General features: G+C 38.8%; 1 protein-coding gene across 26 annotated transcripts in view; it reads right to left on the bottom strand.

Moving 5' to 3' along the window:
* The window catches only part of UIMC1 (ubiquitin interaction motif containing 1), a 140,094-nt gene that overhangs the window by 40,234 nt on the left and 76,846 nt on the right, over positions 1–23,014 (bottom strand). For 24 of the 26 annotated variants that reach the window (XR_014834622.1, XR_014834678.1, XR_014834677.1 and 21 more), the window contains 4 exon segments: positions 19,656–19,720; positions 16,657–16,733; positions 10,167–10,267; positions 3,192–3,345 (listed from right to left, as the gene is read on the bottom strand). Coding sequence is in view for 22 of the 26 variants with exons in the window: in NM_001097447.2 (NP_001090916.2) it covers positions 3,192–3,345; positions 10,167–10,267; positions 16,657–16,733; positions 19,656–19,720 (397 nt within the window). In the remaining 4 variants the exon portion in view is untranslated. 26 annotated transcript variants of the gene reach the window in all.

Genomic DNA, 23,014 nt, shown 5'->3' with positions numbered 1-23,014 from the left:
GTGAATTTGTATGCTGAAAGAAAACTTAAAGGAAAAGTCAACATTAGAAAGAAAACAAACAACATCCAAAGGAGTCTCCAGGGCACAGGTGGAACATTCTGGCTATGGCTGCCTGAGCCTTTAGCACACACCCTGGATGCCCTGCCATGGGCTCAAGTCATGTGAGCTCCAGCCTTGGGGCCAGTTATCTAATGATGACTGCTTCAGGCTTCGTAGCCTGGGGTGCAAGCAGGCTCCCCAGCCAGGGCAATGCCTCCAGGTAAACTAGATAGGATAGTCTGACCTTTTAGCATAGCCTCTTAGGTAAATAAACTGTGTTTCAGTCCTGGGGGCATGGCAACAGAGAGTCAGCTGTCTCTGGCGCCTGTGTGTTTGCCCAGCTATACCTTGTTAGCTCTGTAGAACTTGAGGAAGTGTGGCAACCAGAATGTGCAGTATTACGCCAGGCCCTGGCCCAGGCAAAGTGCTCAGTGTGCAGAAGGCACTGGCCACCTCCACCCACTACAGCCTATCTTCTGCACAGGCCATGACTGTCTTGCACTAGAGCCACTCCAGTCTCTCAGGAATTTGCTTTTAACTTTTACTGTGTCAATAAAACTTCCTAGTTCAATACCCAGAAAGGAAAAAAAATAGGTAAAACTGCATCTAGAATCCCACCTGGTCCTATAGTGCTTTTCTATTAAAGGTGGTGACCAGATTTAGGTCTTCAACTTTCACTGTAGTTAAAAGACTACAATGATATTCACAAAAATCCTTAAAAATGATGACAAAATCTTTGACCTTGTAGTTCTAGTACTGGAAATAATGACAATAGCTGAAAAGTTCTTAAGTACTTACTATGTGCTAGGCACTATGCTGAGCACTTTACTTAAAATATCTCATTTAATCTCAAGAAAACCAAATTAAGATCATTACTATTGTTTGACAGATGCATTAAGAGAAGCTTGGAAATTAGGAAAGGGTCACACGCTATTAAGTGACAGAAGTGGGGCTCAATCTCAGACTTGATTGAACTTCAGAGCCCATCTTTTTTAAACTATCATCCAAATTAAAAATATATCCTTGGAAAATAGCAGCAACAATTTTAGATACAAAAAGCTCAGTGTCATGCAGATATAACATGGTAACTTGAAACGTTCTAAATATACAACAATTAAGTAAATGGAGGCAATTCAGATTGCAGAATATTATATAGGCATTAAAAATATTTTACGCATAACTTTTAGTGACATGGGGAAATGTTTATGCTGTAAGTAGAAAAAGCAAAACAAAATTTTACACAGTCAGATTTTCAACCATATAAAAAAACATACCTGTACATAGAAAGATCTAAATTTACTGCTAAATAAAAAAAGGTGGAATCTCTTGTACAGCAGGTTAAAGATCTGGCATTGTCACTGCAACAGGTTGGGTTGCTGCTGTGGTAAAGGTTTGTTCCCTGGCCCAAGAATTTCCACATGCTGCAGGTGCAGTCAAAAGAAAAAAAAGGAAGGGGGGTTTCCTATTGTGGCTCATCGGTAACGAATCCAACTAGTATCCATGGGGATGTGGGTTTGATCCCTGGCCTTGTTCAGTAGGTTAAGGATCTGGCATTGCCTTGAGCTATGGTGTAGGTTGCAGATTTGGCTTGGTTCTGGTGTTGCTATGGCTGTGGCTCCAATTTGACCCCTAACCTGGGAACTTCCATATGTCTCAAGTGCAGCACCCCCGCCAAAAAAGGAAAAAAAGTGGGGGGCAAGCTGTAGAATTATATGTATGTGACATGGTCCCATTTATGTAAACAGTGCCTGACTCATTTTAAGTACTCAACAAACATAAGTCATTATTATTATCATTATCGCTATTCATATCACAATTAACATGTACTACTTTAAATTATAAAAATCAACAAATTTAAATTATTAGTTTATGTTCTTTCTTATTAATAAGTAGTATATTACTTCAGAAAAATTAAATAACATATGCCTTTCTTTCCTGAAAATCATAATTTATAAAATACCTCACAATTATACAAATTCTGATTAAATAAATGTCTCTAAGTTATGGGAACCAAGCAGCACTGAGCAAACTATTGCAACACTTCCAATTATCTAACATATGGATTATTACAGTCAGCCACGTTAGACCACAGAGAGTTGTACATATTCTATTATATTTAGAGTTTAAAGTCATAAACAGAAAGGCAAGATCAGATTTCAAGGGCTATGGATGAATAAGCAGATTCTCTTGGCCGATATTTCATACCACACCAAAATCAAGAGTGGTGCACTCTTCGAGAAATAACCAACAGTTCTAGGGTGATGCAGCAGAAACATGTAGGACATAAATGGAAATCAGGGATATTTTTCAGCTGTTGACTGTCTTTAGGTAGAATTTACACACACACACACACACACACACACACACACACACACACACACAAACCCCACAAGGGAATTATTTTGAATGAAAAACAAGCAACTCTAGAAGTTAGCTCCTCAAGTTCCACAGGAGTTTCAATATTTGAGTAAGCTGAAATGCAAGGTCCATGGCATCACATTGATCTTTGACCTGCCTACAGCAAAGAATAAGTTTGAAACATTAAAAGCTAATTTTTCCCTTCCCCTTCTCCTGAGATATGTGCAATAAAATAGTAAACCTGACAAAGTGATAAAGAATGTGAAAAGGGTTACAGAATTAGTTAAATTAAAAAAAAAAAAAAAAAACGGAGTTCCTGTCGTGGCGCAGTGGTTAACGAATCCAATTACGAACCATGAGGTTTCGGGTTCGGTCCCTGGCCTTGCTCAGTGGGTTAACGATCCGGCGTTGCCGTGAGCTGTGGTGTAGGTTGCAGACGCGGCTTGGATCCCGCGTTGCTGTGGCTCTGGCCTAGGCCGGTGGCTACAGCTCCGATTCGACCCCTAGCCTGGGAACCTCCATATGCCGCAGGAGCGGCCCAAAGAAATAGCAAAGACAAAAAAAAAAAAAAAACCCAAATCTATGTGGGAAAGGAATCAGAGAGAATGGATATATGTATATGTATGACTGGGTCACTCTGCTATACAGCAGAAATTATCACAGCCTTGTAAATTAACTATACTTCAATAAAACTTAAAAAAAAAACTTTAACTTTGAAAAAGAGTTATCTGTTGCACTGTATTATACAGGATTACAAAGCCACCACACAGTCAAAGAAAAGAGTCTGGCTTTACCTGTATCTCCCCCCATCAGCCCATTGCAGTACATGGCATGTCGCTCAATCTTTGTGGGTGGGAAGCCTTGGTCACATAGTGGGCAGGATACCTGGGTACTAGATGAGAAGGTAGAAGTATGTATTTCCTTCTTAGCATCTTCCCTGTTATCAACCTGAAGAACATGACAAATGGCAATTATAACAGCTTTACTTTATAAAATCTTTTCAAAAAACAAAAACAAAACTGTAAGAAACTCCATCCCATATTTCACTTACTTTCAACGAGACAAAACCAATCACTCTGCCAAATTCAGGGCAGCAGATTGGGAGATACACTACTATAGTTAATACTTACTTCAGTGCCTGTCTACTATGTGCTAGGCACTCTGCATGTAATACTCTTTTAAACCTCATGATAATCTTACAAAGGTATTAACATACTCTTTTTACACTTGAGAAAAGTGTAAAACAGTAAAGCAACTTGCCCAAAGTTACAAATAATTAAGTGGCAGAACTGAAATTCAAACCAAGGACTATTTGCTCCAAAACCTAACAGCATTCTCCTCTGTTACACTGTAAAGCATAAAGCACTGTTCTCGTTGGGTCAGTATGCTGTGTCTGCTTGAGTTTCAGTCTGTATATCAACAGCATCTTAAAGATACTTTTTCATGCTCACAAAAGAACTGTGAAGGCAGTGAAAAGGGACAAACTCCTAGATGTAAGATAAATAAGTACTTGTGGTGCAATGTACAACATGATAAATACAATTAACATTGCTGTGTTATATATTAGAAAGTTGTTAAGAGAATAAATCTTAAGAGTTCTCATCACAAGGAAAAAAATTTTTTCTATTTCTTTAGTTTTGTATCTATATGAGATTATGGATGTGATAATAGTTGTGTCATGTATGTGACACTGTGATAATCATTTCATCATGTATATAAGTCAAATCATTATTTGTATACCTTAAACTTACGTAATGCTATATGTCAATTATATCCCAATAAAAGGGGAAGAAAAAAAACCTAATTCCAAACAGACCACAAAAAGAACTATGATCACTGTAGGTGACTTCAGACATCAGGAGTTAGGGGGAAAAACAAAAAAAAGAGCAAAAGCAACACAACTAAAATTTAAATTAAGAACCTAGGAGTTTCTCTTGTGGCTCAGTGGTTAAGGAATCCGACTAGGAACCACGAGGTTGTGGATTCGATCCCTGACCTTGCTCAGTGGGTTAAGGATCCGGTGTTGCCGTGAGCTGTGGTATAGGTCAAAGATGCAGCTCAGATCCCACACTGTTCTGGCTCTGGTGTAGGCCAGCAGATGTAGTAGCTCTGATTGGACCCCTAGCCTGGGAACCTCCACATGCTGCAGGAGAGGCTCCAGAAAAGACAAAAAGACAAAAAAAAATTATTAACTAAGAACCTAGGCCTCAGCTTATACCAATAAAACAAACCACCTCTTGTGTTTTATTTGTGCCTTCCAGGTTGAAGAGGAAATACAACTAAGATTCAAATATTTAAGGCCTGAAGAAAATCATTAAGACAATTCTGACAAAGCCATCCTTATACTCTCTTACCCTCTTCTCAGTGTTTTGTAGTCATCACTTTTCACACAGTTGCCTTGGTCTCTTAGAGGCAATTTTATTTTACCTTTACAGGTCAGAGCTGAGAACTCTGCAGCAATTAATTCAACAGTATGCGTGAGCACTGCAGCACTACTGCTTAACACTTGCTTCAAAGGACAGCGTGTCCTATCCAATCAATGTGAAACTGTCCTGCATCGCCACTGCTTCCATTTAAGAGCAAGGAGTACCTGGGCTGTCATGCCTTACTAGGGGAAAAAAATAAACCCTCTTCTGGTAGAAGAACAAAATAGAACCAAAACTGCAGGTGAATAGATATTTTGAGCTCTCAGCCAACTGGAATTTTTTTTTTTTCTTTTTTGGTCTCTAAGTTTAGGCCATCCCTAAAATTTACTACTTGTGAATGTGACCCAGCAGAGAGGGAAGTAGGCCATCTAAATAAATACCAAGTAAAACAATTCCTAAAACTGCCAAAAAGGTTTTTTTCAACACATACCTACCTTTTACTTAAAAAGAAAGAGAAAAAAACAAAGATGAAAAAGGAACTAAGAACAGTTGAGTTCCCATACTATGTCAGACATATAGCCAAGCATTTTCCACATCCATCCCTCTTAATAACCCAACTGGCAGCGATATCACTAGCTCTTGTATTACAGAAGAGAAAATTTAGGAGTTCCTGTCATGGTGCAGCAGAAATGAATCTGACTAGGAACCATGAGGATGCAGATTTGATCCCTGGCCTCACTCACTGGGTTAAGGATCCAGCATCACCCTGAGCTGTGGTGTAGGTTGCAGACGCGGCTCAGATCCCTCATTGCTGTGGCTGTGGTGTAGGCTGGCAGCTACAGCTCCGATTCAACCCCTAGCCTGGGAACCTCCATATGCTGAGGGTGCAGGCCTAAAAAAAAAAAGAGAGAGAGAGAGAAAATTGAGGCTTGGAAAGACAAAATAACCTGATGATCACAAAAAAAGTGAACAATGTGGACTCAAACCCAGGTCTGTGTGACATCAAAACACTCGGTATTCCACTATGTTGAGGCAAAAACAAAAAGTAGTCCCTCTACTTTGTTTCCTACAAGCTGACTCTGCCAGGTATTAGGAGAGCTCTGCTTCTACTATTATTCTCTAGGATGTGAGCCAAGTCAAGTGGGTCTAGACCTTCTAGATGTATTTCATTCCAAGCTTAGTCACTGAGCTTCTCACAAAGCCCAGATTCCTCTGTTCATAAATTTTACAAGGAAAAGTTGTCTTATGAATGTAAAGCCATTTGAGCAGAGGGGAGAAAAAAATCAATGTACTCAATAATTTGCAAGTAGTCTTGAGTTACTGAAAGTTAGCAGCAACTGAACAGTTACTTGCCATTCTAAAGTTCACTAAGCCCAGAAATGTTATATGACATGAATGTCACTGGTGCTCACACCCAGTACTATACTCATTTGTATTCATCACCAGCTCTGTAAAATGCAGAGAAGGTACCTTCAACTATTAATGTAGTATTTAAGAGGGAGTAGTCTGTCTATTATTATTTTACTGTGAATACAAGACTACTTCCAATCACAGATAGCAACCCAGAAGGTTCCTGAACATTTTTATATTAATAAGTCTTTTTCCAGCACTATTAAATAGGTTATTTAAATATTAGCTACAATGGAAGAGCCTCAAGAGGAGAAAATACAAGCAAAAAAGCTTTTATGAGGACTTAGACAGTTAGGGATTGAGTCTCTGCAGAGCTGCTTCTACTTCTTTTAAAGTATTATACAGGTATTTCTCAAAAGAGGCTCTTGGACACCAAATCATGCTATCTTTAAAGGCTGGCCTTGACCTTCTGGCCTGAAAAGAAACCTCATCTCAAGAAACAGACCTAATGAAAATAAGAGTACATCCTATAATCACCAATTCCCCTACTTGTTTCCCATCCAGTTTACGTGTAGCTTAGAAAACTATTTAGATCTTTCCCCTCTTACCACGGAACTCTTAGAACAGTTTACTTAAAAACCAACTGGGAGTTCCCATAGTGGCTCAGTGGTTAACGAATCTGACTAGGAACCATGAGGTTGTGGATTCAATCCCTGGCCTTGCTCAGTGGGTTAAGGATCCAGCGTTGCCGTGATCTGTGGTGTAGGTCGCAGACATGGCTCGGATCTGGCGTTGCTGTGGCTGTGGCTATGGCGTAGGCCACAGCTCCAATTGGACCCCTAGCCTGGGAAGCTCCATATGCCGCAGGAGCAGCCCTAGAAAAGGCAAAAAGACAAGACAAAACAAAACAAAACCAAAAAAAACCAATTCACTGGAGCTCCTGTTGTGGCTCAGCAGTAACGAACCTGAGTAGTATCCATGAGGACACAGGTTTGATCCCTGGCCTCAATCAGTGGGTTAAGGTTCTGGTGTTGCCGAGAGCTGAGGTATAGGTGACAGACCCAGCTCAGATCCCAAGTTGCTGTGGCTGTGGTGTAGGCCAGCAGCTGAAGCTCCAATTCGATCCCTAGCTGGGAACTTACATATACCGCTGGTGTGGCCCTAAAAAAGCAAAAACAAACAACAACAAAAACCCAACTAACTAAACTGACTACAGCTGCATGGCTCCACTTATACAAAAATGTTTTTCAACAGTAAATACTACAGTACTAAACGATTAGCAGTTAGCTAAATCTATGGATATGTAATCAAAGGAAGAAAATGAAGATACCTAGGGCCCACTCTAAGTTATACTTGGATTTTCAACTGCACGAAAAGTCAGCACCCATAACCTCCTCGTTGTTCAGGGTTAACTGTATTTGACTCTGAATAAGGTCTGTTAACTCTTCAGAATATCTGAGACCCCAACTAAGGGAAATTCTCAGGCATGATATTCCAAAAACATTATTTCCAAAAGAATCTGACCACTGCAGGAAATCAAATCAAGAGGGACTATAGTTCTGACAGGGTATTCCAAATACCTCAAATACTGTCAAGCAAATCTCTGTCATGAGTAAGCTAATATCACTGAACAGCCACAATAAAGTACAATGCATTTCCACATGCGTACTTCTACTTGTACCACACCCCTGCTATATATTTTATATTCTATCTAATCTTCAGAGCAACTCAGTAAAATAGGCTGTTTATGTCTTCATTTTATATGAAGAACTAACTCAGAAAAGCATTACTCTTCTATGCTCCCCTAAAGCCCTAGGCACCTCTGATATTACATTTGTCAGACATTATAATTATGTTTATATGTCCCTTTGAGGGCAAGAATTATATTTTTCTTATTACCTTATTATCTCAAGACTCTAAAACACTGACTGACACACAATATACATATTATAACATCTGCCAAATAAATTAATGAAACAGTTAATTTGCCCAAGGCCACAAAGTTAAGTGGTGGGATTGGGACTCAAAACCATGCCTTCTAATTCTAATGCTCAAGCTTCTTGTACTACACCATAACATTTAGGGCAAATGACCCTATACACAGGGCAAGAATCCACACCCAATAAGATACTATCACTGTTCACATTAAAATACCAGATACTATCTTCCTAACTTGTAATTAGTGATTGCTCAACGACTAAAAAAATACAGTATCTCTAACTTCTTTTAATGGAAACTTCTAAAACTATTTGGAGCATCCACAGATATCAGCAAACAGCAACAGTAAAAAGAGGACATTGATCATGAAATATAATTCCATTCATTTGCTGTGTAGTGCTACAGACATATATAACATCTAAATAGGATTCATGCTCTTTGCCCCAAAGAACAATCTCCTTTGAAGTTGTGGATGGGGAAGAAATCAGCCTTGATTAACTAAAGGTTTACAGAGCTTCTTCTACATGTTAGGATGGCTATGTTAACAAGAGGCTATTACCCCATCCCCATTTAGGTTTTGGTCCCTCTCTAGGAAAAGAAGCTGAGGCCATTTTAATATTATCTAGCAGGATCTGTCTTCAGTAGCTAGTCATCTCTTTCCTAAAACCACTGGCATCAGGGAATCTTGGTTTGTCAGTTGTGACAGATCAGATTGCAGAGAACCAAATAGTGTGCATGATTCATGAAAGCAGAATTTCTACCCAGTTACCTGCCATACAGAAACTAGGAAGGGATCTAACTTCTACTGTAAAAACTATTTTCAAAAAGCCTAGAGTATAAAGAGGAATAAGAGAGTGAAGCTTTTTAAAGTTGCTCAGGATAAAACAGTGTACAAATATATAACCAAAAGATTTATTTCTGCAGAAAAATTAAATTCTCAAACTGCTTTTCACAACAGATTTTAAAGATTTTTTTTCTTTTCTTTTTAGGGCTGCACCCATGGCATATGGAGGTTTCCAGGCTAGGGGTCGAATAGGAGCTATGGCTGCCAGCCTACATGACAGCCATAGCAACACAGGAGCAGAGCCACGTCTGGGACCTACACCACAGCTCACAGCAACACTGGATTCTTAATCCAGTGAGTGAGGCCAGGAATCAAACCCGCAACCTCATGGTTACTAGTCAGATTTGTTTCCAATGCGCCACAACAACAACTCCAGATTTTAAAGATTCTGAATTCTTTAAATGAGTTCTTGGTATTTAAATTGGCTTATCAGACTCAATATGAAAAATAGATACTGACTCAGAAGTATGAACTTATTTCAGTCAAGCTTTATGGATAACGTCAGATACTTAAGTTGGGAAAGTTAATACTGCAAATAGAGATTTGCTTTTTTTTTTGTTTAGGGCCACATTACGGCATATGGAGGTTCCCAGGCTAGGGGTCAAGTCGGAGCTGCAGCTGCCGGCCTATGCCACAGCCACAGCAATGAGGGATCTGAGCCTTGTCTGCAACCTACACCACAGCTCACGCCAACACCAGATTCTTAACCCACTGAGTGAGGCCAGGGATCGAACCTGCATCCTCATGGATGTTAGTCGGATTCGTTTCCCCTAAGCCATGATGGGAACTCCAAGATTTGCCTATTTTATTATGTTGCTATCCTGATTTTGCATTTATGATCAGTCTAGAAATTAGAGCTGAAAGTCAGGTTTTAATATAAATGTAATGACTTGTTTCAAGACTGTTTATCTCTGTTACTTACCAGTATACAACAGAAATATTCCAGGACTTTGGAGACAAATCTGTATTCAACTTCTGGTTCTACCATTATTAGTAGTTTGAATTTGAGCAAATTACTCAAACATCCTAAACCTCCATTTCCCCATCTGTACTAAAAATAATAAAGCATATTAAAACACCTAAGAAATGGTACCTACTGTTTCATTCAGAAATACTGCTGAACTCATCTATAAGAATCTATCTCTATGATAAATGTCCTAAAAAGTCTAATCCTCAGTCACCTAAATTTTTTCATCCAAGGTCAATATTGCATCAGAGAGAAGACTACCAGTAGAAAGAAAACACTGAGAAAAATTATAAATAATATTCACCTCCTTATCTGCCATTATGCTTACTTCATCCAGGGTCTCTCTGCTATCTGGAAAGCCTTCTTTTTCAAGGTCAAAAGTTTCAGGGGAACTTAGCTGTGTCTCTGTAATTTAAAAAAATTAAAACTTCATTAATTTTCATTTTGTATCCTCATAGTTAAAAAAATGAACACTTTTCACCCCTAAAGCTTAGATTATGCTAATACTACAGTGGCAATATAGTTTTTTCCTTTACTGAGGCATAATTTACATAAAATAGAATTCACTGATTTTCAGTACAAATGTACACAATGTATATATACACTGTATCATTTAGATCACATAACCACCACAATCATGATAAAATATTTCTAGTCCCCCAAAGTTCTCATATACCCCTATGTAGTCAATTCCTCTCCCACTCAGCTCCTTGCAATGACCAGTCTATTTAAGAGTTTTGTCTTTTCTAGAATGGAAAACAAAATAATATAGGGAGTTCTTTTGTGGCTCAGAAGGTTAAGGATATAGTGTTGTCACTGCTGTGGCTCAGGCTGCTTCAAGCTTGATCCCTGATGCAGGTTCAACCCCTGGCCCAGGAATTTTCACATGCCATGAGTGGAAAAAAAAGAAAAGAAAGAAAAGAAAAAGATTTAATACATTGTGTCACCTTTTGTGTCTCATTCCTTTCATTTAGCATAATGTGCCTGAGAAGCATCCATGTTGTTAGATATATCAGTAGTCCATCCCTTTTTACTGCTGAGTAGTATTCCACTATGTGGATACATCACAATTTTGTTTTTTCATTCACTAGTTAACCCATCTGGCTTCTTTCCAGCATAGTTCTGGTTTTAAAGTATATTTATTTTATTTTATTATTATTATTATTATTGTTTTTGAGGGCTGCACTTGTGGCATATGGAGGTTCCCAGGCTAGGGGTCAAATTCGGAACTGCAGCTACTGGCCTATGCCACAGCCACAGCAACACAGGATCAGAGCCACATCTGCGACCTATACCAGAGCTCACGGCAATGCTGGATTCTTAACTAGGGAGCAAACCCGCAACTTCATGATTCCTAGTTGGATTTGTTTCTGCTGCGCCACAATGGGAACCTAAAGTATATTTAATTTGACACAAAAGAAAACACTGCCAATGCTAATTCTGAGGTTAAAGGGATGATTAGAAAAGACAAAACCTGGGAGCAGAAATAAAATACATTCTCAACAAAGATATGCCTTTATTTAAGCGGTAACTATTCATTTAATATTAAATGCAACAAATATTTATAGAAGTTCCAAGCACAGAACAGGCCACTAGCAATAGAAGATGTACAACGGGGATCCTCACAGTCTAGTTGAGAGGTCAGCAAAATACAGCTCATGGGCCAAATCCAGCCAGTTACCTATTTTTGAAAATAAAGTTTTACTGGAACACAGGCACACTCATTCTTCTTTATGCTGTCTATGGTTGCTTTTGAGTTAAAACAGCAGCACTGAGTAATTTCAACAGACTGTATGGCCCACAAAGTCTAAGATATTTTCTACTAGTCTTTTATAGAAAGGGTTCGCCAACTTCTGGTATACACTTATCACTTAATATAACAAAAGAATAGTAACTATATTTCAAAGAAGGACAGTAAATCTAGAAAAGAAATTATCTAAGAACACAATTCAATAAGTTCTCTATTATTTATATTATATGCATTATACATCTAACTGGTATTTCTATGCTTCGTAAATACAATGAGAGCTAATGCTGGGCAAATAACGTATGTGAAAGACACAGAGGCATCTTCTCAATCATCAAAGAATGATTAAATACATTTCTAGTGTTATCTGTATTCTAATACACCATAGTTTTTTGACAATTGGATAGAAACAGATATTCTATCATCTTCTTGGAAAAAGGCTTACAGTGAATAAATTTCAAAATTTTCTTAGTCAAGCATCCCTGAGAAATACTACCAAAAAGACATTTTAGTCTGTTAAGAAAAAACAGGTACATGAAGAAATGCTCAACATCGCTAATTATTAGAGAAATGCAAATCAAAACTACAATGAGGTACCACCTCACACCAATCAGAAAGGCCATCATTAATAAGCCAACAAATAACAAATGCTGGGGGGAGGGAGTGGGATGGACTGGAAGTTTGGGATTAGTATATGCAAACTATTGCATTTGGAGTAGATAAGCAATGAGATCCTGCTATATATATAGCACAGGGAATCATATCTAGTCATTTGTGATGAAACGTAATAGAGGATAATGTGAGAAAAACAATTTATGTACATATATACATATGCGACTGGCTCACTTTGTTGTGCTGCAGAAATTGAGAGAACATTGTAAATCAGCTATAATAGAAAAAATAAAAATTAAAAACAAAATGCTAGAGAGGGTGTAGAGAAAAGGGTACCCTCCCCTTAACTGTTGGTGGGAATGCAAACTGTTTTAACCACTATAGAAAATAGTATGGAGGTACCCCCAAAAAATAAATATAGAACATATGATCCAGCAACTCCATTACAGGGCATATATCTAGACAAAACTTTCATTGAAAAAGATACATGCACCCCTATGTTCATCACAGTGCTATTCACAATAGCCAAGACATGGAAACAACCCACATGTCCATCGACAAATGAATGGATTAAGAAGATGTGGTACATATATATAATGGAATACCACTCAGCCATTAAAAAGATATACTAGGGCATTCTCGTCGTGACACAGTGGAAACAAATCCGACTAGGAACCATGAGATTGCGGGTTCAATCCCTGGTTTTGCTCAGTGGGTTAAGGATCTGGCATTGCTGTGAGCTATGGTGTAGGTCATAGACGTGGCTAGGATCTGACATTGCTGTGGCTGTAGCGTAAGCTGGCAGCTATAGCTCCGATTCGACCCCTAGCCTGGGAACCTCCATATGCCTGAGAAGAGGCCCTAAAAAGATATACTAATGCCATTTGCAGCAACATGGATGGAATTTGAGATTCTCACACTAAGTGAAGCAAGGCAGAAAAAAAAGACAACTACCATATGATATCACTTACTGGTGGAATCTGAAATATAGCACAGGGAGTTCCCATTGTGGCAGCAGAAACAAATCTGACCAGTATCCATGAGGATACAGATTTGATCCCCGTTCTTGCTCAGTGGATCCGAGATCCAGCATTGCTGCGAGTTGTGGTGTAGGTCACAGACATGGCTTGATTCCCACATTGCTGTGGCTGTGGCACAGGCCAGCAGCTGCAGCTTCGATTCGACCCCTAGCCTGGGAACTTTCATATGCCGCGAGTGTAGCCCTAAAAAGCAAAAACAACAAAAAAAAAACAAATAAAATATGACACAGATGATCCTATCTACAAAACAGAAACAGATCACAGCCAAGGACAGCAGACCTGTGGTTCCCAGCAGGGAGAGAAGAGGGCATGGGATGGACAGGCAGTTTGGGGTTTTTTTGATGCAAACTGTTATATTTGGAATGGATGGGCAATGAGGCCCTACTGTACAGCACGGGAAACCGTGTGTGATTGGGTCACTTTGCTGTATAACAGAAGTTGAAGAAACTTTGTAAATCAACTATACTTTAATAAAATAAGAGTTACTTAACGCTTGTACTACTATAACAGTAAAAAGTAATTAAGATTTCTGTGGGGTTCCTGTCGTGACACAATGGTTAACTAATCCGACTAGGAACCATGAAGTTGCAGATTCAATCCCTGGCCTTGCTCAGTGGGTTAAGGATCTGGCGTTGCTGTGAGCTGTGGTGTAGGTCGCAGATGCGGCTCAGATGCCATGTTGCTGTGGCTGTGGTGGAGGCTGGCAGCAACAGCTCTGATTAGATCCCTAGCCTGGGAACCCTATATGCCGCGGGAGCAGCCCTAGAAAAGGCAAAAGGACAACAACAACAGCAACAACAAAGGATTTCTGTGACTGGCTGAAATGTTCAACTACAGAAACAAATTAAGAGGGCATTAGCTCTATAGAAATAAATAATGCTAGCAACATACACAACAGGCATTAGGCTGTAATCCTGCTTCTTCACTAGATGATGTCATAATTTTGAATATCGGACCCCTGGAACTGTCTGAAATCTGAAACAAGCAGTTTCTACTATAGTGGGAATCTGACTACAGTGGCTCAGGTCACTGCAGAGGTGCGGGTTCATGCCGGCTCAGCACAGCCAAGGTAAAAGAATCTAGCATTGCCATAGCTGCAGTGTAGGTTGCAGCTGTAGCTCAGATTCAGTCCCTAGCCTGGGAATTTCTATATGGCATGGGTGAGGCCAAAAAAAAGAAAGGAAGAAAAAGAAAAAAAAATGAAACAAAACAAAATAGGTAAGAAGGACTACTATACTCAATCTGTGTTTCACCCATTTAGGACAAATTTCAATATATAGCTTCTAAATTATATATTTAAAGAGAGACTCAGAAGTCTGGCTCCATGGAGAAGTGGCTATACTTTCTCGGCAAAAGGAACATTAACATTAGAGAAACCTTTAGTGATCTCTAGAAGGAGTTTATATCGGCAAACAGTTGGACTTAATTAGCAGGCTAATGACAGCAAGTCATGATCATAAAAGTTATCTAACCTCAGTCATGAAAGGCTTGCTTTTTCTTCTTTCATTAATTTTCCTCTCATTAGGGACTTTAATATTATTGTATTTGCAGGTTCTTCCCGCAAGATCCCAGTGTGAGGTCACATGCCATCATCCTAAACTTACTGAGTGACTTTCCAGTAGGACGGTGTAAGTCTGCAGTCCCAGATGGAGAAGAAGTAATGCTATCTTTTCACAATGATAACACAGCATTCCTGAATGCTCCTGTCAAAACTGGAGCGCTTGGTAGTGGGGTCTCTTAGTGGGTATCATTAGGCAATAATCCAAATAAACTTCAAATGAATTGAGAAACCACTTTCATAAAAACTGTAAACTGTAAAAATAAGTAAAGACTTTTACAATATGCTACCAAAAGTTTAAAAATAGTTACAGGGCCAAACCTAGACTAATATGTAAATTAAGTATGAGTCTCTGTGGAAAAAAACATGAAAGAAACCAAAGTAAGAAAACTACATATCTGACTCCAACGGGTTATATGCAACCTAGGGGAAAACTAGATATGACATATGGTAACATTTGTACAACACTTGCTGCCTGAAGAGTTTATAAACATTAAAAACGTCCCTCAATCTCACATGCATAAGGTTACTGATTAATATAATACACCACACTTTTAAGAAAAGCCAACAAAGAAAATATAAGCTAAAACAAATTCCTGAGAAAGTGGTGGTTCTTATCACAAAATAATTCATTTTATACAATAATTCAACTCAAGAATTTCCTTAGAAAATGGCTCTCTTAGTTCATTTAAAATTATTTTGTGTATCAAAACTTATTCATGTGCAACTTTCAATGAACATCTCTTGTACCTTAAGCAAAGTACACATCTTTTTATCTCTACCATTGACAAAAATCAAAGATGATACTTAACCAGGTTAAGTGTCTGTTCTGAGATTAAAAATAAGTCAATGACAAAACGTGCACAAAATTCAATTTAAGGACACCCTATGCAACAGGACCTCATGAATGACAATTTAAAACTAACTAGTAAGAGCTAGTAATAGGGAAAAACTGCTTAATGACAGGCAGATCTGAAGACAACCCAACTTTGAGAACCCACAAACCAAAACATAAATTCCTCTTGGTTCTGAATGTAGTTAAGTGTTATTCCTAATATTTTGCTGTCATCTCTGATGCAGCTAGTAAGCAATAAGCAGACAAAAAAACCATGTTAATTTCAAACTAAACTATCTCTAAGAAGAAAAAAGGTGAGAAGCAGAGCCAACATCCATTTAAAAAGTCTGTGTGGGGAGTTCCTGTCATGGTGCAGTGGTTAACAAATCCAACTAGGAACCATGAGGTTGCGGGTTCGATCCCTGCCCTTGCTCAGTGGGTTAAGGATCCGGCGTTGCCATGAGTTGTGGTGCAGGTTGCAGACGTGGCTCGGCTCACTCATTGCTATGGCTCTGGCATAGGCCAGTGGCCACAGCTCTGATTAGACCCCTAGCCTGGGAATCTCCATATGCTGACAGGGAGCGGCCCTAGAAAAGGCAAAATTAATTAATTAATTAATTAAAAAAAAAAAAAGTGTGTGTGGGAGTTCCTGTCGTGGCACAGTGGAAACAAATCCGACTAGGAACCATGAGGTTGCAGGTTCACTCCCTGGCCTCGCTCAGTGGGTCAAGGATCCGGCATTGCAGTGACCTGTGGTGTAGGTCAGCAGCTGAGGCTCCAAATAGACTCCTAGACTGGGAACCTCCATATGCTGGGGGTGTGGCCCTAAAAACAGGGAAAAAAAAAAAAAATTTGTGTGTAGATGTATGCATGTGAGTGGATATATACACACACAAACATCGATCACACAAAAATCTCCTGAGAATGGAGAAAAACTAATAGGCACAAAAAGGTAGATAGCTAGGGATCGAAAACTTGGTAAAATCACAGTGGAGTACTTACCAGGACACACAGTGATTTCCTCTGCAGAACTCTCTGGCATAAGGACTGAGCTTCTCTTACCAGTCAAAGCAGCAATGCTATAAAAAGAACCGAACCCCAAGTAAATTACCAGTAAAATAAATCAGAAACAGGGCCAAAAGCAGCGGTTAGTCATTCACAAAGCCACAGGTAATCTGATACCTGCTGTCCAATACCACAAAAACACATCAGGGAAGCAAGGAATCAGTAGTGAAAACTCCAGGCCAGAAATAGGGAAAATAAACATGCTTATGACTTTGATTGCAGTGAAATCACTGAATGAAAAGAACCCCCTTTTGGAGTCTTCACAAAGGAAGGTTGAAGGGTAAGGACTATCTGTGAACACCAAAGAAGACAAAAAATCCACTCCAATATAAGGATGTCAAAAGTGTTTTATAGCCTCCATCTCAGCCTTCTGAAAGCTAGAGATTTGTAAACGCATAAAAGAAGATACGGAGATTCTCCTGACAACACAATAGCTTTTCCCTCACCTTGGAGTTAAATTTCCTCCTTATCTCAAGATATGGCTCTCCAAGAAACAAAAATAAGATACAATTCCAAACTACCCTATAGCAAAAATCTGCCCAAGCAAGCTGAGTATCTCTTTTGGGAAAAACATATTATGAATGGCTCCCCTCATCCAACCTTCTGGTTTACCCTGCCTGTTCATGGAGTGCAATCTCCTCCTGACATAGGAACACAGAGTTGAGAGATCTAAGCATTTGAGCTAGCTCCCTCATGCTTCACACAGCTTTATGATTAGTTTAATCAAGTATGCAAGAGGATGCTTAAAAACACAAATCCTCACATCAACCAAGAACAACAGAGAAGAGAAAAAAACCACCAATTCATGATAAATAACTAAATCCTGATAGGAAACCACAATTTCTCTCTCTGAATAAAACATCTCATAGCATTTGTTATAAATCCAAGCCAGATAGTTTATTCCGCATGTAACATTAGGGCTCTATTCAAAGGGTCCATCACAAAACAATTTGCTGACATTTATAAAATGAGCTAATCAATTTGAAGTCAAACCACATTGCCTGCAATTCCAACTCTCTCCTGGTGACAAAGCGTATAATCATTTATTAAAACCTACATCTGCTCTGCACAAGACTCACCACAACAAAGCAGAGAGGTCTGCAGGAAGCAGAAGGCCTACTCCAGTTAAAACCGCTTCCAAAACTGTCTTAACAGCAGGAGAATCAAACCAAAGCCACATTTTTTAGCTCTAGAAGAAATACCTAGTACTATCAACCAAAAACCTAAGAACACTAAATTACAGCTTGCCAATTGGGCCTCAACTTCTGTTTGGGGAGATGAAGGTCGGTTAACACAAAATTAAGCTCTTGAGTAATCCCCAAAGGCCAACTACTGATAAAAGAGAAAAGTAAATGGGGAGCTCCTGCTATGGCACAATGCGATCGGCAGCATCTCTGCAACACCAGGATGAAGGTTCAATCATAAATACCATATACCACTTTTTTCTTTTTCCAGCCACACCTGTGGCATATGGAAGTTCCCAGGCTAGGGAGTCAAATCTGAGCTGCTGTTACATATTATGCCACAGCCATGGCAACAACAGATCCAAGCCTCATCTGTGACCTACACTGCAGCACGTGGCAATGCTTGATCCTTAACCCATTGAGGCCAGGAATCAAACCTACACCCTCATGGACACTCCATCAGGTTCTTAATCTGCTGAGCCACAATAGGAACTCCTACCATATGATATTACTTGTATGTGGACTCTAAAATATGACACAAATGAAGTTATCTATGAAACAGAAATAGACTCATGAATAAAGAGAACAGACTTGTGGTTGCCAAGGGGAAGAGGAGATGGGGTAGGGATGGATTGGGAGTTTGAGATTAGCAATGCAAACTATTACATATAGAATGGATAAAGAACAGCCTTCTATGTAACACAGGGAACTACACTCAATATACTGCAATAAACTATAATGAAAAAGAAAAAAAGAACAATTGAGGTAATACAAATATAACCATTTAAGGAAAAGGTGAGATAAAATCAGATTAAAAGTGGCATAGGAAATGAAAAAAAAAAGTGGCATAGGACAGAGAGTTAGGGTTATGCAGGTTCTGTGTGGTCTGAATAATACAAAAGCTTCAGGGGATGTAAATCTTTTTTTAATTTTATTGGAGTATAGTTGACTTACAATGCTGTGTTAGTTTCAGGTGTACAGCAAAGTAAATCAGTTATACATATACATATATCCATTCCTTTTCTGATTCTTTCCCATGTAGGTTATTACACAGTGTTGAGTAGATTTCCCTGTGCTATAAAGAAGGTCTTTGTTATTTAGCTATTTTCTGTATCATACTGTGTATATGTTAATCTCAACCTTCTAATTTATCCCTCCCCACAACGTTTTCCCTTTGGTAACCATAAGTTTGGTTTCAAAATTGAGTCTGTGTCTGTTTTGTAAATAAGTTCCTTAGTATCATTTTTTATTAGATTCCACATATTTGTCATCTCATATGTATTTGACTTCACTTGAAGATGTAAATCTTAAGAGTAGACTTAAAGTATGTATACGGTTTGGATATGCAGATAAAAGAAGCATAAGCATAGGGAACAAAGGGAGAAAGGAGAGAAAGGACTAGAAGGACCATAAAGAAATCAGTCTAGAGCTTGCAAATTGGCATAGGAAGCTAGCGTAGTTAGTTAAGAGAATAGCAGGATATAACTACTTTTTAGGAATAGTATAGATGGAATCTGCACCAAGATGGTTAGACTGGACAAGTAAACTTCTAAGACCTCTTCTGGAATATTCTAGGCTTCTATCAGATGCCTACTGAGAACTGAGGGATAATGACATCTCCTAGGCTGTGCGTATTAAAGAGCTAAAAGATCTGGTAAGCTATGCCTGTACAGTCTCACTCATGTGGTTCAACTTCTTTTATTCTGGTACTATCAGAGGGGAATTCAGACCTATAACAACATACAATCTTACCTTTGTGAGGCAGGTACAGAGTTTCCTTCTTCAGAAGTTTCTTCAACAAACAGCCCTTGGGAAGACTGCAATGAAATATGTAACACCCTAAATATACAGACACAGGTGAACCAATTTCTCTTCCTTTAAAAAAATTTTTAATTGTTCAACATTATCACTCAGCAATTAGCAATAAGAATAAAACATTTTACATAAGTCAGTAAGTTTAAGTAATAAGAACATATCCTGTGTAGTCAGAACAATGAGATTTAAATCATGGGTAAATCACCTATAAACTTTGTAATTTGGGTAAGCCACATCTAAATCTGTTTACTCATCTTAAAATGGTATTAACAATTGCCTCACAGGGTGTTAATGTGAGAATTAAACAAGATAATAAATGTGATGCACTGTGTAAGATAACATATAAACATTAATGGTGAATCAAACGAATTATGATTTCAGAGAAGCAATTATGGGGAGTTTTCGTCATGGCTCAGCAGAAACAAAGCCAACTAGTATCCATAAGGACACCGTTTTGATCCCTGGCCTTGCTCAGTGGGTTAAAGATTCAGAGTTGCCGTAAGCTGTGGTGTAGGTGGCAGACTCGGCTCAGGTGGCAGACTCGGCTCAGTCTGGCGTTGCTGTGGTGTACAGCTACAGTTCTGATTAGACCCCTAGCCTGGGAATTTCCATATGCCATGGGTTCAGCCCTAAAAAAAAAACACAAAATAAAAAAGAAAGAAAAGCAACTATGAAGTGTTTGCTGTAGAAGGAGGGAATGTAGAGAAAAGTCCTGTTCTCAATGGAAATAGTGAGTTTGGAAAAATCGCAATCCATGAGGGAAGTCTCTCATGGCACAAGTAAGCCATAACATAGGCTATCCAAAAGAAAAGGTTATATAAAGATTCCTTTTGATACAAAATCTACCACTGTGCTTTTAATGTCTGGCTACAAGGACATCTTTTAAGAAACATAACAAATAGGGACTGGATAAAGAAAAGTATTTTCTATGATTAATAATAGAATTGGTGCAAATGTTTATTCATTAAATGTAGGTACACAGAAAAGTATGGAAAAAGCAGCTTCTGCTGACTTAGGGGTACTTCTGAGGAAGTGCCTGAGCTGTGAGGCTTCTTCCAGGAGACGTAAAGCTACTAGCTTTTCAGGGTCTCCTAACAGGATATAAATAACCTAAACGAGTTAGGCATCTCTCAACCACTCAGGTAAATTATGAAATATACTAAAAAACAAGAATAGCCTAGATGAGCTTCAGTCAAAGGAAAGATAAAGGTGCACAATGGGACTGTAGTCATTATGAAAAATGAGGGTTGAACAAAACTGTCAAAAGGACTAGAATACTACAGTAATAAATACTTCACCTATTTGTTTCAAATCTGGTGACAAAAGTTTTTTCTGTCTCAAAAAAAAAAAAAAAAAGTAAATACTGACATCTGGTGTCCATTTAATAGAATTTTACCTTGTTAGAAGGACTAGCCAACTTAAAGTCTCGGACTTCAGAAGCAATCAAGGCACTAACTAATATGTTATGAGATACCTCGACCTATACTTTAAGTTAAAGCATATCTCTACCTTCTCTGGTATAATTTAAAAAAATTACTATATACCTACTGTGTGCCAGGTCTATGCAAATCACCTCACATGCATTAATGCCTTTAATCCTCACAAGAACCTTCTGAGACAGAAGCTATTATACTATTTTAGAAATGAAGAAAGTGAAACTTTGACAAGTTATATAACTGCCTAAAATCATAGAGCTGTTCAAGTGGAGCTTGGAGCTTTCTGAAGCAAAATCCATGTTCTAGCCACCAATTATGTTCTTTACTCAAGTGATCTTCTTAGCATTTCAACACAGAATCAAGAATGTCTTCATTTCAATAAATCATTTTTAATTTCCAAATATACCCCTCGATGGCAGTAATCTAAACATAGGGGTAAGTAAGTTTCTTTCAGAATATGAAAATAACAGAGCAAAATAAGCAAATAAAATTTGCTTAGGATATCCAAATCCAACTAAGGCGAATAGAGAAGCATGACAGGAACATAACTTTCACTAAGGTTTCACCTGTGCACTCTGCCTGAACAAGTAATATGTTAATGGAAAAGAGAGAGTTTGCAAAAAATCTAAAAAAGAAAAAATCCAAAGATTCAGAATCAAAAAAAAAAAAAAAAAATCCAGAATCAAGCAGTGTCTTCAACACCATGACCTAGAAGTCAAAGTGAATTAAACACATCATCTGGTCACCGCAGAAATGTCCTCTGTTGTCAGATACTAGTAGCTTATCAAGCCTTTCCACAGAGTAGATGAACCATCCATTAAAATTTCCATTTTCTGGAGTTCCTGTTGTGGTGTAGCAGAAACAAATGTGACTAGTTGCCATGAGGATGCAGGTTCAATCCCTGGCCTCACTCAGTGGGCCAGGGATACGGCGTTGCCATGAGCTGTGGTGTAGATCACAGATGCAGCTTGGATCCTGAGTTTCTGTGGCTGTGGCATAGCAGCTATAGCTCTGATTTGACCCCTGGGAACTTCCACATGCCATACCTGCAGCCCTAAAAAGAAAAAAAAAAAATTCCATTTTCTGATTCCAATTTCAGGCTGCCAAATTCCTTCATCTTAGAAAAAGGTACAGTAGATGGTCAACCTGAGTATTTTGGTCACTGAAAATGTCTCTCGTCCATAATAAGACAACAAACTGACATTTGGTATACGCATCAATTTAAAATTTGGTTAGTCAAAGTCAGTTTTCACACACCCCATACAATGTGGTCACTTCTGGGAAAGAAATCCCAGTACCTGAACTGAAAAGTTAAGGATCAGATCCTGAAAAATAGTGACCACATTAACATACTACTCCTCACCTCCCTGTTGTACAGACATCAAGACAACTTCTCCATTTTCATCAACAATTTCTCTATAACTTCAGTAATGGCAGAAACCAATTATTATCTGATCCTAAAACTTTTATAACCTTCATACAGACTAAGCAGTTTGCTCTAAGGTGAATGTTTTTCTTTCTTTCTTTCTTTTTTTTTTTTTTTTTGTCTTTTTTTTGCTATTTCTTTGGGCCCCTCCCCGCGGCATATGGAGGTTCCCAGGCGAGGGGTCAAATCGGAGCTGTAGCCACCGGCCTACTCCAGAGCCACAGCAACGCGGGATCCGAGCCGCGTCTGTAACCTACACCACAGCTCACGGCAACGCCGGATCGTTAACCCACTGAGCAAGGGCAGGAACCGAACCCGCAACCTCATGGTTCCTAGTCGGATTCGTTAACCACTGCGCCACAACGGAAACTCCTGAATGTTTTTCTGAGTCCCTATTTCTGGGACTCTTTTGCTATCTCTATCAACCAAGGAGT

The sequence above is a fragment of the Sus scrofa genome, chromosome 2 (assembly GCF_054392235.1).
Source record: "Sus scrofa isolate SSC_HxYL_T2T_F1_AM1 chromosome 2, Sscrofa_HxYL_maternal_Yorkshire_Landrace_v2.0, whole genome shotgun sequence".
In the NCBI taxonomy this organism is placed as follows: Eukaryota; Metazoa; Chordata; class Mammalia; order Artiodactyla; family Suidae; genus Sus; species Sus scrofa.
This window is presented reverse-complemented; position numbering and strand designations above follow the sequence as displayed.